Below are 16,931 nucleotides of genomic sequence, written 5' to 3'. Positions count from 1 at the left end.
AGTATTTTAATTATATGATAATTTTATGATTAAAAATAGAATATTAAATTGATAAATTAAAGTTTATTAATTTATAAATCTTTATACATGCATTTTACACGTCAAATAGAGTATAAAAATATACTGAGTCTCATCTGAAAAATGAAAGTACAGAAGTTCACAAATTAATTCTCTTAATTAGCTTTTTTCACTAATGAAGATTTGTTCGATTTGCTATTTGTTTATTTATTAAATGAACTTCAGTTACATTTCTGGTCTATAAGCTTAGTTAGCCTTACAAAGAAACAGCAAATAGAATAAATTTTCGAAACACTATCATCCCGTAGCGATGGAAAGTGGAACTAGTCCTATCGCTATGTTTGTCGCTCAATATTGCGTTCTTTGCCTACGGACAAGCCATGTGTTGTTATCTATTCTTACAAGCGCCAAGTTGCTGTTGCTTCCGTCTTCAATAGATGGTAGCACATGGCTTATCCGCAGCCAAGGCACACAATAGTTGCGATAAGAACGGCTGTGTGTACTCGTATCATATAAAGAGTGTAACATATGTACCCGAGTGAGGCAAGGAAAGCGAGAATGCGGCAAAAGCAGCAATGACGATTAGTTCCATTTTTTCATCACTACGTGGTGATAATAGGAATACTGTCCATAAATCGAACAAATTTTCGTTAGTAAAGAAAACACATTAAGAAGATTAATTTATGAACCTTTGTGACTGAGTCTTCTGAATTAAATCCTTAGCTTTTCTTTCTTTCTACATTCGTTCTAACCTGCGAAATGCATGTATAAAAATTTACAAACCCTATATCTAAACACTTATTCCTAAACACCATAAATGTATCGCATTAATACTATATTATTTATTCAGATCATTATACATTTAATTAAAATGTGTAATATAATAGCAAGTTAGTTATATTTTGTGGACAAATTGTATTACTTCTATTTCATAAATGTGATGTTTTCTTTTCAATTACTAATTAATAATACTATTACATAGAGGAAGATCGTTGACAAATATAGTTAAATAAAATAAAAAAGATATAAAAGAATTTCATCATATGTTGCAAGTAACTTATCTGTTCAATTTTCTGTCGTGCAATAAATAAAAAATAACATTGCTAAATGTAATGTTTCCTTCCATTTGGAACTTATTAAGTTAATAACTAGTTAACTTTGACTTTGCTCATTAAAAATATACAATGTTTTTCTTACAAAAAATTCGTTATCTGCATCTACATAATAGAAAGGATACTTTTATATCATTCATAAAAATCTCATTATTAATCAATTTACAAATATACTAAATTTTTTCTAAATATCTTAAATGTTTTGTACACTCTCAAAAAGTTCACAGCATCAAGAATAAATAATTTAAATTGATTACACTTAACACAATTATCTATGTAATATGCTGCTTATTAATAACTTTTTCTAACCCTGATTAGGACCTGGTCCATGAAGTTCAATAAAACTTTCCAAAGAACGTGGTACATTTCCATAATATGACAAATTGTAAGCGTTCACGACTTTTGCAGCCATACATTTTAATGATAATTTAGTTTGAGTCCTTAGTATTATTTCTGCTACACCTGTATAAAGATAAGATCAATATATTATATAAAAAGTCTTATTTTTAAATATTTTATATTATTTTTCAAATTTATTTAAACAGACCTGTAGCGACAGCATCATACGGAGTTTTCCCATTACTATTAACTGTATCCATATGCGCTCCAGCTTCTATAAGATCCATGATAATGGAATGAAGAGTCATAAAATCACTGCAAGGTTTCAGATATGTTATAAAAACATTTTTCACTAAAAAAGATTTGGCTTAATAAAACAATGTAGCTAACTGTACCTAACAGGTTCCCTATAACTAACAATAATATGTAATGGTGTATTCCTTTCATTGTCCATTGCATTTACATCAGCACCACAACATATAAGTAGCTTAGTCGTTGCAGCGCAAGGAAATCTGTAAGACGTTCGCAATATTGTATTTATACATATTGTATAAAGAACAAAAAGTAAATTTCAGATTTCTTTTCATTTTGAAACTAAAATAATAAAAAAAGAGTGTTAATAATACTTTATTAACATTATCTAATATGAGCAAAACTAAACTCCATTTATCTATCAAATTTCACCATGATACTTTACTTTAAAAAAAGAGACTTATAAACATACTTGCAGACATGGTTAGTATGGAAATCATCCACTAAAGTGGCAGCATTTACGGCAAGATGCAGTAATGTCTGGCCATCCTTTAAACGTAATTGTAAAGCACAGAGTTTATGAACTAATTGATATGCTTTATTTTTATCTTGTTCTTCATATTTACTCTCATTCAATGTTAAAAGTTTTGTTAAAATCGTTAATATATACAATGTAGTTGTAATATTTGATTCCATCTCCTCCTGCAATTTTTAATTTAAGAAAGTTATTTCATAATACATAATTCAACACATAAATCAATTTTTTAGCTTACAATATGTTGTTCTATATCTTCCTCAGAATCAGGATTGTTGAGTTTAGATTTATTACGAGTAAGTTCTGTTACGCAAGCTTCTAAAACATTCAAGACTTGAGAAAACTCAAGATCTACTCCTACATGTATCATTTGTGAAAATACCTACAAATAAGATTTAAAAAAAATAGAACGAATTATAGGGAATATATAAAATTGTTTAATCGGATCATTTAGTGGATAAATACCTGCGCAAACCTTAAAAGATCTTTTACAACTGGTATATTGTTCAGTTGCTTCAAATATAAAGCATGAAGCCAGAGATCTATACATCTATCAAATCTAGCACTATCTGCAAAAACTGCTCCTCTGAATATAATATGATGTGGCACTTTTGGATTATGCTGTCCTAATATTAATAAAATAATAAAAATAAGCAGGATAAAAACAATAACAAAAGAGAATTATCCTATCAATGTTTATTGAATTAAAATTGTAACCTAGTATCCTCTCTCGAATAACCAATGATTCCATATGAATAGCATTTTGATTATTTCTAATACTTTTCAATTTTTCTAGAGTATCACATTCTTTCCAATTATCATATGCTTTTATACTTTTACCTAATTTTTTATAAATAATATTATCTGGATCTCTGAATCTGTAACAACAAGAATTAACTAGTTGTTCCTGAATAGCATTTTTCTAAAATTATAAATATTTTTTACCTATGTTTCATTGCTTTCCATAAATATTTATAAGCTTTTGTTAAACAATAATTGCGCTCATCATTGGCATAAGAAGCTCCAAGAAGCTCGTATGCTTCAATTGCTTCTTCTCTAGTAACTTTTACATATTTTATTAAATATTCTACGACTTCTGCCCTAGTTCTTTCTGCTGCTGCTATTAATGGTGTCATTCCTCTAACATTCTTTGTCATATTTGTCCCATATTTCAATAACTCAGATATTATATTAGTATATCCGCGTTCAGCTGCCAAATGTAATGCAGTTGTATCACAATTTGCTTTTTCATTTGGATTTGCACCTTTTTGCAAAAGAAAAGTCACCTGTTGTAAATATAATAAAATTGCTGAAATTGACATTATAAGTTAAATAAATAATTTTATATTATTCAAATTATAATGTTATACTTACTATATCTAAATGACCCTTATGTGCAGCAATCATTAAACATGTATTATTGAACTGATTAAAAATATTTATATCTGCATTATGTTCTATTAGATATTTGACAATATCTAATCGTCCATCAAAACAAGCTGCCCTCAAAGGGGTAGATAAGCTTTTAGTAGGGTGATTAACATTGGCACCAGCTTTTACTAGTATCTTCACAACTGTCAAATGTCCTGCACCAGCAGCACACCATAGAGCAGTTGCCTTTTCAATAACATATCCATCAAATTTAACTGTTCCTTCCTGTTCCAAATCAGGCTTAAATTTATCAAGTAATATTTTAACTACTTTATCACGGCCATATCGTGCAGCTATTATTAATGGTGTACAATGCTGACCATCTTCTTCCAATACTTTTTGATTAATCACAACATTTACCAGTTTAGCATCTTTGCTACTGAGAAGATTATAAAGAATAATAGCCATACCATCTTTAGCAGCATAATAAACACGCGTCAAAAATAGTTGTGATATTTGCGTTGAATCTTCATTTAATTTAATATTTTCCATTTTGTGTAATATTTTCTTTCTAAGTTCCTTTTAGACGTTAAACGTGATATAAAAATAGATTTATACTAATATTCTTTTCTTATTGAAATTTGTCGATGTCATTCTAACCTCGAAACTTTCATAATATACATACATACAATAAATTATAAGAAAACCTGAAAATTTTTCCGACAATATATAATAGTACACTGATAATCTTGTATAACAACAACGTTCAATATTAATTATAATCTTGTTTACTACTATTACAATCACTTTTACTTTTACAACTGCTTAATAATTATTTTCAGACTTTCAATACATATTACACTATGTAAGTTCTATTTTAAAATCATCTTTACTTCATTTTTAAAATGAAAATTGAAATATACACATTTATTTTTTTATTCACCTACATAATAATTGACACTTTGTATCAATTACGATAAAATTTAAAAAAATAAACAAACAATACATTAATTTTAAAATATACGAAAAATTTCATTTATCAAAGTTTGCAGTTTATTACAAGATTTAAATATTACATATATATCTATATATATATAGATATATGTATTTATATTTATTTATATATACATATGTTATTTTTAAGTCTTAAATTTCTAAGTTAAAGATGTAGTACATAATTTTGCAAAATTTTGAAATAATAAAGTTCGAAACCACTCTTCTATTACTCTTTATAATAATTACTCTTAGTTAATAAGTTTACGCAAAGTAAACTGGATTAAATATAATTTCACTTTTTATTATTATTGATGCGTTCAAAAATTTCCATTCTAATAGAACATATCTAATTTACATCGCTGTTAGGAATAAAATATAATTTCCCAATCGTTAGAATATGTATATATACATATGTAAGTATGTGTTATTGAATCTTCCTATTATTATTTCTTAGACATAGATTAACTAATTACATGTAAATCTTAATTTGGAGGGAAATTTAAGCTCAAGAAACAATATATTTTGTTTGAACCATTTTTATATTTTCGTTATTTTTTGTATTATAAAAAGTTTATTGGAAAAACTTATTTAATTTTCTGCGAAGAATATTGTAATGGTATATGTTAAATGATTCATTTGCAAATATTTGAAGTCTGAATATTTAAAGATCCCCAATTGAAGAATGAAACGGGAGTAAATGAGTCGAAAAAATATTATTCCCGCCATTTTTTACTATTTCTTATTTTATTGTGGTATTACAGGCGAATAACATATCAAATAGTACGGTTTAATCATTTATGTCAATACAAAATTATCAATTTTTTGAAACTGATAAAAAACATAATATTTTTCAAACATAATAAATATTTGAAGAGACAATTTCAGACATTAGTAGTTAAAACCAGAGAGGAAATTTCCTCTCTTGTAAAACAAAACATGTTTTATAAAGAAAATTACTAATTTTTGGTTGGTAACAGTGAAATCCCTAACTTTTTTGAACAAATAAGAAAGTTTGTTTTAGAAACTTAAAATAATTTATAATTTTGTTTTTATTTCACTGTTTTTTGTTTGAATTTTCAATTGTGCTAGTTATTTCTTTTTGTTGTAATAATGATTACACGTAGCTCTAGCTCTATATTAAAGGTATTAATTAATAACGATATTATTTATTATTATATTGATTGTATTAATGCTATATGATTGTGTATAATGTTTAGCATACGATAAAAATTAAAGAATCTATATTATAACAATTATCTAGGAATTTTTATTATTTGAAAATTTAATAGTATTTTCAACGTTGATAATGCCTAATTCTCTTAACCTCAACTCGATTGTTGTTGTCATTTATATCTTCATTAAATTAAGTAAGAATACGATATCAACCTTTGATGATCAACTTAAATGTATCAATATTATTATCGTAATGTGATCTGTAGCATTACTTTTGAGGTTAATAACTGAAACACTTTGTACATTTTCCCTATTTATTGTGTTTTCTTAAAATCAGATAAAATTTATTGATATATTATACTACACATATTAACCAACTATAACTATTCTAAACATTTTATTAAAATTTATATATATTTTATATTTTACTATTAACGTAAATGTTCTAATAGGCAACATTAGACCAGAAGATTCCTCCAAAGGAAGGATCAACTGTATCTGAACTCCCATCAATTATATTTTCAGGCTACATTAATTATGTCAATGATTTTAACGAATGTGCTATGATTTGTGATAATCTTATGTAAGACTTACACAATTGACTTAGAAAAGAAAGATGATTCTCAAATATTAATTTATACTGAACATTTCGTTGTAATTTTTTTTAGAACAGAAATAGAAAAATATGATAAAATAGTACCAATAGGATTTGATTTGGAGTGGCCTTTTAGTTTTCAAACTGGATCTGGTAAAACAGCCTTGGCACAAATTTGTTTCAGTGAAAATATTTGTTATCTATTACATATATATTCATTAAAAAAATTACCAGCTGCATTTGTGGTCCTTTTAAGTCATCCAAAAGTGAGATTAGTTGGAGTTAACATAAAGAAGTGAGTTAATTGATAATGCTTTATTATAATAAAATTCATGTATTTTTCATAATTTATTTATATTACAGTGATATCTGGAAACTAGGTAGAGATTTTAAGGAATTTCCAGCTTGTAAAGTCGTAGAAAACAATTGTATTGATTGTGGTAAATTTGCAAATACAGTATTAAATAGGTCTTGTCGGTGGAGTTTAGAGAAGTTAACAGAATATTTGGTTAGTACTTTGATTACAATAAAACAAATTTCAAATGATAAATGGAAATTAATATTATTCATTATGTGATTTTTCTTGGTTAGTTAAAGAAAAAGATTAGTAAGGACCCAAAAGTTAGAAAAAGTAAATGGCATATGCATCCATTAAATGATGAGCAGAAACTTTATGCAGCGACAGATGCTTATGTATGTTAACTATAAAAACATTATATTACTATTACTACTTCAATTATATTTTTAATTTTAATATTAAAATCATTTATTATTTTTATAGGTTTCTTGGCTTTTGCATGTAACTATACAAGAACGAGCAAATTTAAAGGATAATGAATTAAAAGAGACACAGAATATTAATGTCTCAATATGACTACAAAAATAGTTAAAGTTTTATGGGCTGGTAGATTAAGTTATAGATCCGGGCTTAAGCTACAAAAAATATTATCTGATCAGCATCACCAAAGGGTAGAAAACAATAGTTGCAATACATTAATATTGCTTGAGCATGATCCAGTATATACAGTTGGAATTAGAGATAAAGATTATACACTAAAAGATCAAAAGAAGTTAAAAAGTTTAGGTGCTGAGTTTTTTAGAACAAATCGAGGTGGCCTTATAACTTTTCATGGGCCTGGACAATTAGTAGCATATCCTATATTAAATTTAAAAGAATTTAAAGCTAGCATTAAATGGTATGTGTGCCAAATAGAGAAAATGATTATTCGTTTATGCGCCGAATTTGGCATTAAAGGTGAAACATCCCCAAACACTGGTGTATGGGTGAATGACAAAAAGATTTGTGCCATTGGTATTCATGGAAGTCGTTATATAACAACACATGGTTTAGCTTTAAATTGTAATACAGACTTAAGTTGGTTTAATCATATTATACCTTGTGGTATCAAAGGAAAGGGTGTAACAAGCATTAGTCAGGAACTTAATATAAATGTTACTATTCAAGATGTGCTACCACTGTTTCAAAATGCTTTTCAAGATCAATTTCAATGTACATTAATTGAATATCCAATAGAAGAATCTTATCAATTGTTTAAGCTTGTTAACAATAATCTGTGTGCACAAAAGACTTAAAAAGTTGAATGTAATAATTTTAATAAATTTAAATAATTTTGTATAATACATGAGATTAAATGTTCTTTTTCATTTTACTTTTATTATTATAGATTATTACCTTTTTTCGCGAGATAAAAGGTAAATAGCAATTTTTGTCTTATAATTTAGGGGATCACCTGATTTTCTTGTCATTTTTGTATCTCATGCGGTATTACTAATTCTAGTTATCCTGGTTATTTGTGTTTGAAGTTATTTCTCTATGATCTTGATAAATACTTTATCGCGGGAACTTGGCTTTATATCATTGATATCGATATGTAAACTAAAAACAAAATTCGAAATTATCATATATCGTTTCACTGCTCAAACACCCAGTCAGAGTCATTGTTTAGAGACTCAATATCGATGGCCTAGCAAGAAAAAAATCAAAATACAAAGACATACAGACAGAACATACTCTAATGGAAAATTCTGAGTTTACTTTTACCTTACATTTGTCCATCTTGTTTTCAGGTACAATTCCTTCCGCCCTTACTGACCCTTAAGGATGGAATAAAACGAAAGTCTAATAAGAAATGACCTTTCACTGCACTGTATTTACAAAAAAAAAATTTTAATAAATAAATAAAAGCTAATTTAAAGAAAAATGTTTTTTATGTTTTTAATGATTTAAAAAGGAACAATTTCAAAAACTTCGTTTTAATAGTATAAGATTTAAATAAAAAATTCGTGTATTTTTAAATAGGAAACTTTTATTTTTTGTAAATACTATAATAATAATACTAAAGAAAAAGCATAACATGGTCGAATTAAAGTATATATTCTTGATATCTCTATCAACATGTTTTATGTTATCATTTATCTGTATACAACATTCTCTAGCATTAGGTAAATTCTCAAAAAAACTTGTAGGAAAAAGAAAGGAAAACATTGTATTGCATGTTATAGCCTTACATTTTAGCTTTCTTACTAAATTAACGAAATAAACACTAAATACAAAGGTAAAATCGAGACAGAAATAACTAAGTATTTCATATGTTTGAACAAAATAGTAAACTAAACGAAAAATCTTTTACTACAATTAAATATCAATGAATGGAATGAACAACAATAGGTGTACTTACTATATGAATATTTTCATTTGATACAATATCGCTGCAGCAGTTAAATATAAATCGTAAAATTGTATAAAACATTATCCATCTGTATCAATCTTTACTTCTCTCATTAATCACCTATTAATCGTCTAAAGTAGTACCGTAAAAATTCGGCTCGTCTTTTTGTTTATCGTTTCTGATTTTCCAATAGGAAATACATGTAATATATATGGTACAATTTGCTTAACGCTTATACATTAATATACTAGGACATAGAAATTGGTTAAAGCATAATGGAAGGTATAATCTGCTTGAAAATTTATAACATTTAATAAAAATCTTCTTCGACAATGTATTCCTGTCGATGGAATACAAATGAGTAGATAGTTGTTCGATATACAGAATGCATAGACAACAAGCGCCTTTTACATTCACAGAAATGGACAAAATTATAAATTTATAATAACATTTGAAGATCCATCTCCTTAGTACTCTTTTGTAGTTAAAAAATATTGCATTTTTCTGAAACGCTACTAAAATATGACATACGACCCAATTCTAGGAATATGTTATATACTTGCATTAACCATACAAAAATTATCTAGTATTGTAATTACTTGATCACATTGAAAACTTATCCCCATTTGTATTTTAACGTAAAATGTACGTTTAAAAATTCAATATACTCATATTAAAAAAAACCTTTGTTGAAAGAAAATAAAGAACTAAAGGAATGGATTTGAATACATTATATGGGAATGTATCATAATAACGTCTTTTACAACATGCAGTAACATATGTCGTTATAATCATAAGATCGATATATTAGAAAAATATCAGAATGATCTCATGACAAAAAAATGTTGTATAGTAAAACATATCCTCGTACAGTAAGTCCTCACGATATCCTATGTAGAAACAATTTGTTTTGAGCAATACTTCTCGAACAAATAAAATAGCTTTGTTTGCTTTGGAGAACGAACACTAAATATAGAGATGTAGAACAATTCTCTTTCAGGATCTAATCGTTAAAAAATAATGATTCGCGTGCGTGTGCACGAAACACATCATCCACATCTACATACACGCGCAATAGCACACACAGACACACACGCACACACACGGAGATCCTAAAGTGGTCACTTTAACGCGGCATCAAGAGTGTCTTCACCGTATTTATTATGTCAGTCGTACATAGTAATTGTTTTTCTAGGCGCTGGTTAGGAAAATATCTCTATAAATTCTCTTAACGCTTCATCATTTCCAGATGGAGACATAGGTCAGTATATTATTTGCCTATGTTCTAATGACCAATCAATAAATCAGTCCATAACTGTTATCTTTTAATCAGTGTTTTTCAATTTTAATTATAAAATATGAAAATCTGAGTCTAAGCAGCGACTGAATGTGTGTCGCTCATTTTTTTTGTGAGCTCCTGGAGGAAGTCCCTGTATATTAATGAGTCCATGTTAGAAGAGAGGATGTAGAGAAGCCACCAGTCGCCCAGATCAATCTTCTTGCTGATGCTAGAGCAGGTTTCAATAGAGGGAAGTCTTGAGGATAGTTGAAGCAATCTTGGCCTGATTGCTGGGGCAAAGATTATGGCAGCTCTGTAGACTATTAGGCCCAAGAGTAAAATCAACAGAATTGTAAACCAGAACCAGATAAAAATATATGTCTTTTCATTCACGATGTTCAACGGAAGAATACATAGCGAGTCGTGCTTCTGTATTGTTCCTGACGCGCCATACTTGTGGAATATGCATTTAGTGACGCGTGGAAAAATGTAGACCATAGGATCAACACGTTCTTCCTGGGGAACGTCAGGTAGTGAGAGTACTCGCAGACCATAACTGAGGAACTCGCCGTCAAAGAACTGATTCATTAGGCACAGTTGAAGGAAGATGTTGATGAGACAGAGAACCTCGCAGCCGAAATACCGATACACATACGTGTTGTGTGTCTGAAAGAAGAAGCAATCGGCGAATTGGCATAAATTGGACTCAATGAAGGCAAATTGGATCTAACCAAATCGTCTCAGCCTTCCTCTCGCCTTTGCTCTTACGCTTTTGTGTCACTGTCGAAAAATTCTTTCGAAGGATTCAAGAATTAAATTGGCCAAATAAGTTTGATCAAAATGACGGAAAAGCTACTAGTCATTTAGAAATACAAGGCGGTATTAGGCAAAATTAAATGTTACCGTTTATTGTTAATTAAGTATTGTATTTTATATAGTATCACTGTTTATATTTCATATTCTAACATTATTAGTATCTAATGTTTTACTAGTTTTATATTTGGATTTAGGTTCTACGGCTTATCTCAGAAACTCAAATTATTAAAAATAATGAAATGTTTAATAAATAGTCGTATTACCTTTCTATACTGCATCAGGTAAACCATTAGCATTGACTTTTTCTTTTGAATGTTCTCCTCGCAATCGAGACTATGATTCATACCCATAACCAACGCGTTGATCAAACCGCCTTCGCACATGTTCCACAACCATTGTGGAACGTAGCATAATACTGCCTGTGAAAAATTATGAATATTTGGTTGGCTAATAGATCATCTTAAAATTATATTCACGTTATTACAATATACTATATCTATAATAATCTCCATAAACAATAAAAAAAACGGAATTTTACAAGGAATCGTAATCGATTAATAGATTTAATATTTTAGAAGGAATCGTAATCGATTAATACGTTTAATATTTATTACCAATGATAAATATTCTCAGTAGCAGAAACATCACTTTTAGAAACATCAGTTTTAGTTTTTTCGTTAAAGCAACGATTGAAATCAATCCTATGGCACTGGATATATTTAAGAAAAATTTAACAAATTTCTCTTTATAAACGAGAGTTTCTAAAATCTCCATATCAATCCTTGTGTAATATTTAAATGAATGAAAATACTCTTGTACTATAATCCTATACGACCTATGGAATTTACATCCGCGCTGATGTAATCTGTCTCCAGCAATATGTGAAGATTTAATATTAGATTTATCTGTGAGAGAAATTATAATGGTGTTATGAAAAATACTTATATATACAGTAAAACTATTTATCTGAATTTTTCAGAAGACAGTTCGAATATGTATCTTCCTATGCAACAGGTTGCAATTACTATTTGTTGAATGAAGAGTTCAAAATTAGATAAACAAATTGATTTGACAATTAACCGGACGCTGAATAAAATTCCATTATAAAAAATGGAGCTTTATTGCGTGTACACATCTTTAAATAAAACAGTTTTGTCAGTTTCTTTCTACTTATTAATTCAAGTAAAGTGTTTATCTACCATTAATCCGTAACTATAGATCACTCGTTTTTCAAAATTTGAATCTTTATTCATTAGCGTAATTTAGTGGAAAATTTTAAGCGTCTTTGATGGAAAAAATCTATATTAATAAAAAAATAGTTATATTAGATTAATATTTACAACATAGTGATTGAATAAATACAATTATTAAGTAATCTAATTTAATAACATATCTGTGTTAGTAATAAAAATAAGGACGTATGAAATTAAGAATTAAATGCATAAAGATTATTTATTAAAACAGTTCTCGCGAAAAGTAACGAGAAAAAGTGATAACATTGCGAGAAGAAATACATCAGAATTATCAGTAGAGGAGTCGTGATAAAGTTTTAACCGATCGATCTTTTGCAGTGGTGCATTCGTGCTCGGGAACCAGTTTCAGATATCCTATACGGAAAGAAGAGAACAGCGACGACAGTAAAGGGAAACTTAAACTGAGAAGTCGCGCGCAGCTGTCGCGGCCAAGCTTTATCTGTCGCGTGTGCAAGATTACTGATAAACGAGTCTTTACCTGGAAGAACAACATGAAGCACACCCATTGGTAGTAAGTGTAATATTTCCTTGCATCCACATCGCCGAAGTCGTTCGCCACTCCTGGATGCGCCACCTCTACACCGACCTGATAAAAGGAACAAATGTTCTGTCAACAATAGGTAATGACGAAAGACTGCAGGTGTAGTTGATTAAATTTATATCTACATCGTCTGTAGTCTGTGCCATATATTTAGTTTCATTCTTTTTACAGGACGTATCAGAAATATTGGTCAAAAGGGTAATTAGCGTTACAAATATATGACAAAAAATGGAAAAATTAATAATTATTAAGAAATTATATATCAACTATATGAATTATTCTTAATTAAGTATCATAACAAAGTTTCTGAAAAATTACTTAAATAATAGTTATTATCGATTAGGTATTATAATAAAATTTTTAGAAAAATATTTCTATATGTAGATTATGATATGATATGATATGAATAGTATGGAAATCATATTTATTAAATAATATGAAGGAACAGAGAGAAGAGATTAGTGGAAGAAAATAAAATTTCTTATAAAATCCTAAAAATATTCATCATGATCATCAATACTCATAATATTTATTTAAATTTTAAATAAAACATGGATTATGTTGAAAATATGTTAAAATATATGTTCGAAAATGTTTATTCTTTTAAATCATCATTAAAAAATTAACTTATAAAAACATAAAATGTCCATCATAATATTTAAAGTTTGAATAAATTCGTATTATGTTTATGACTGATTACTAAATTTGCTTAAAAATTTGGGATTGACATAAACATTATCATAGATTATCACATATCATATCTCAAACAAGTTTTTGTTACAAGTCTATATACCATTATACATAGTATATAGTATTTTGTTATACATTATACATGTATCTAGAATTGTTTATACATAGTATGTCATTTCCAAGAATGATCTTGTTCATTCAACTCGCGTGAATTTGCTATTCAAAAATATAAACACAATATATACATATATTTTATGTGATATGAGAGGTGGGGGGTGAACTTAAAAATATTTAAAATCATAATTCGAAAAATATTCATAACACTTAATTTCTGTACAATTAAATAAACTCGTTAGTCTAAATTATTTGATTTTTTAATGTTAAATAGGATAATTCCTTAACGTAGATAGTATTTAATACAAGTACAACACAAGTACAAATCTAAGTATTTATTTCAAAAAAATATTATAGAACTACAATATGTATTTACTGAAGGAGGAAGATTTGTTTACATAATAAGATTATAAATATAGAAGATACAAAATTGAATTGAAACTGTAAAATTCAAACAAATGTAACAATCATGAAATTATACAGATTTAAAAAAATTATACATGAGATAACATTTATAACCCGAAATGATTTCGTCATTCTATATTTTCTATATTATTAACAGCGATTTTGATTAGAAATATCGAGTAGCTTTCAAACTAATTAGATAACAATACAGCCTTTAATAGGAAAAAAATTTGTTTAAAAAAAAATTAAAAAAAGAAAGATTCGATCTCTAATTCTAATTACGTTTACGTCTCCGATAATTATGAGGTGCATCTATTTCTAGTTACAACATAAAATTTAAATACTTATCAAGGATTCTTATCTAAATACTTATAATAATAATTAATACTTTATACTAATACTTTATTTAATTAAAGAATCAAAAGATATCATAAATAATATACATCTATTATACAAAGAAGGAATAACTGCTGCTATGATTGCAAAACAATAAATTCCCATTTTTATCTATCTATGTTATGCAATTGAACATGCCGCGATAAAAACAATTTCTAATAATTAATAAAACATTTTCTACTATTAATCTGATAATTTCAGAGCTTTCTCATAGTATGTATATTCTATTATTGATACATAAAATTAAACCCTAAAACTGTCTCCATAGTAAAAATTAGTCAGTACAACATTCTTCATTGTTATCAACAAACCAACTTCGTGCGGATATTCGTAAAAAATCTCAAGGTTGAAGCAAATCATCCAAACGACCATATCCATGATTAAAACGTGAGTTCAAGTTGGAAAATTAGGGACGCAGTCATTAACTAGATTACCCACCTGCCGATTAAACGCGTCCGGCATAGTAAACGTAGAAGTTATCCAGCAATAAGTATTGATAGGGTGCGTGGGTAAACCCTGAACGATACACGAAATAGGATTGCCAACGTATTGGGTAGCCGTAATCACCATTGAACACGTGAAAAGCAGCACTGTTGTGAAGCGGTTGTGTAACCGAAACACCATCGAATCCGTCGTTATATCTTGCCATTTTAAATACTGCCCAAGACCTCCAAGTAACTTATACATGATTCTTTCGTTCTATTAAACTTATAAATCCTCCAGTTGTTTATAAAATCCTCGTAAGTCTCGCGCGTCCTCCTTCGCACAACTAATCCCACGTGGTAGAATCGTTCACGAACGAAAACAAAAAAAAAAAAAAAATAGAATACAAGAAAGAAACACGGAGAAAAAATTGTATCAACTGAAACTTCTGCGAGTCCTCATCTACCACGTTCAGGCTCGAAAAACGGTAAAACGAAATGAAACTAAACGAAACAGACACACGATCGTCGTACGGCTGTGTCCATGCGGCGTGCCTCCCTCTTTTCGTTTTCTTTCAATTCTCCTTCTCCTTCAACGTCCTTCTTCTTTTCCTTCTGCCCTACTCTATCCGTCACCGCTTCTTGTTCTTCTTCGAGGCGAAGAGAACACGCTCGCGCGCGCGCGATCGGTCACCGAACCACGTTGAACGAGATCGCGAACGTCCGCGATCTAGGACTTATACAGGTACTGCTCCTTTCTGGCAGAAATTTAGTTCTGAGACGCGTTCAAGAAACAGGTATATCCTATTGGCATCTTTCGTTACCGATCGATCGATCTGAATGCGCAACACGTTTCGGCCAGTTTAGGTAAGTGTCGTAAATAAACAACTGCACGTGTGTGAGAATTCTCCGCTTTCCGATCGGTGATGTATCGTTTTCTCCACGTGATTTCTTGTTAATCGATTGTAGATGAAGTGTCTGGTGATACGTTGAATTACGTACAATTTTGTATAATTGTACGGTTTCTTGAATCTACACAAAATCGCGCGACATCGCGGATCTAAGTAATTCTTCGCTTCGTGTCAAAGCTACGACACTCACTGTCAATCCTGCTTATTCCTTTCGGTCGCGTCGGCTGAAGATTTCTCGTGGAGAAACACAGCCTAGCGCAAAATTGTACAACACCTTGAACTCTCCCCGACGTGCCACGAGCCCCCTCTTTCTCCTTCTCTCTTTCTTTCTCTCCTCTGTCCGCACGGCACTTTTTTCCCTTGATATATCGTGCAGATAGATCGTACGATGAACGGGTTGTTGCGAGCAGCAGCCAACACCGAATTGTGTCGGCATATACACGTATGTACGTAGCAGTCTTCAACGTCGACTGACGAGAAGTCAGTGGCTTGTTGTTCGGCCGAGGGGCGAGAGGGAAACTCTTTCGATCTGCTAGGGGGACTGCCGGAGTAGAAACGAGTAGGAGAGGGCCCAGGAGGTGGGGATCGAAACGGTGGGGGACCGACGGCTGCTTCAAACTCCCCCCTTTATACCACGATACACTATATACCCTGATTCCATAGTGCATGCTCCTGCGTTCATGGCTGCTACCGTTGTACAGTCGATTCTTTGCACTGTTTTTTAAACAACTTTTTTTCTATGAAAAACTCTACCTTGAATGTATACTTCAATCGAGAAATGTGAGTTGTAGAATGGTTTCAGTGCAACGATTGTTACGTTGATTTCATTTTGTTTTTTCTTTATTGATTCGATTGTTTACAAGCGCGCGAGGGGGCAAAATTTTGAATATACGGAAAGGCGCACTTATTATTTTATAATAAGGGATATTATTTTAATCTTTATAGAATTAGCTAGATAAAATGAATATATTTAATACGATTAGATTTGATTAACTTTCTAAAGTAACTTTAGTAAACTTTTAC

The 16,931-nt window shown here is 29.6% G+C and overlaps 3 protein-coding genes and 1 long non-coding RNA gene across 8 annotated transcripts; 2 read left to right on the top strand and 2 right to left on the bottom strand.

Annotated features, from left to right (window-relative positions):
* Positions 1 to 838: 838 nt before the first annotated feature.
* On the bottom strand, positions 839 to 4,523 carry LOC117231862 (protein fem-1 homolog B). Of its 2 annotated transcripts, XM_033490722.1 has the most exons (9): positions 3,631 to 4,179; positions 3,202 to 3,542; positions 2,974 to 3,134; positions 2,722 to 2,882; positions 2,495 to 2,638; positions 2,194 to 2,423; positions 1,865 to 1,981; positions 1,678 to 1,784; positions 839 to 1,592 (listed from the first exon to the last, which is right to left on the bottom strand). In XM_033490722.1, exons 1-9 carry the CDS (start codon positions 4,177 to 4,179, stop codon positions 1,435 to 1,437), a joined length of 1,968 nt encoding a protein of 655 aa, XP_033346613.1. In that variant the 3' UTR covers positions 839 to 1,434. The 2 variants fall into 2 exon arrangements, 1 of the variants encoding a protein (XP_033346613.1); XR_004493031.1 differs by lacking the exon at positions 839 to 1,592 and having other exon boundaries at positions 1,865 to 2,063; positions 3,631 to 4,523.
* A 1,092-nt stretch (positions 4,524 to 5,615) lies between these two features.
* LOC117231889 (putative lipoyltransferase 2, mitochondrial) lies at positions 5,616 to 8,067 on the top strand. 4 transcript variants are annotated; one of them, XM_033490764.1, is made up of 6 exons: positions 5,616 to 5,766; positions 6,249 to 6,379; positions 6,465 to 6,686; positions 6,755 to 6,899; positions 6,983 to 7,084; positions 7,173 to 7,674. In XM_033490764.1, the coding sequence occupies exons 1-6, from the start codon at positions 5,734 to 5,736 to the stop codon at positions 7,263 to 7,265; spliced, it is 726 nt and encodes a 241-aa protein (XP_033346655.1). In that variant the 5' UTR covers positions 5,616 to 5,733; the 3' UTR covers positions 7,266 to 7,674. The 4 variants fall into 4 exon arrangements, with proteins under 4 accessions (XP_033346655.1, XP_033346657.1, XP_033346654.1 ...); XM_033490766.1 differs by lacking the exon at positions 5,616 to 5,766 and adding an exon at positions 5,892 to 5,990; XM_033490763.1 differs by lacking the exon at positions 5,616 to 5,766 and adding an exon at positions 5,985 to 6,075.
* Positions 8,068 to 10,206: 2,139 nt separating this feature from the next.
* LOC117231885 (innexin inx1) lies at positions 10,207 to 15,262 on the bottom strand. The gene is made up of 4 exons (XM_033490760.1): positions 15,014 to 15,262; positions 12,908 to 13,015; positions 11,440 to 11,595; positions 10,207 to 11,026 (listed from the first exon to the last, which is right to left on the bottom strand). The coding sequence occupies exons 1-4, from the start codon at positions 15,260 to 15,262 to the stop codon at positions 10,454 to 10,456; spliced, it is 1,086 nt and encodes a 361-aa protein (XP_033346651.1). The 3' UTR covers positions 10,207 to 10,453.
* On the top strand, positions 11,026 to 13,287 carry LOC117231886. The gene is made up of 3 exons (XR_004493036.1): positions 11,026 to 11,239; positions 12,748 to 13,049; positions 13,142 to 13,287. It is a non-coding gene; the product is annotated as an uncharacterized LOC117231886 (long non-coding RNA).
* Positions 15,263 to 16,931: the final 1,669 nt, after the last annotated feature.

This window comes from Bombus vosnesenskii, unplaced genomic scaffold, assembly GCF_011952255.1.
Source record: "Bombus vosnesenskii isolate JDL3184/JDL3185 unplaced genomic scaffold, Bvos_JDL3184-5_v1.1 scf7180000013275, whole genome shotgun sequence".
NCBI lineage: Eukaryota > Metazoa > Arthropoda > Insecta > Hymenoptera > Apidae > Bombus > Bombus vosnesenskii.
The sequence above is the reverse complement of the archived record's forward strand: the minus strand, read 5'-3'. Positions and strand labels throughout refer to the sequence as shown.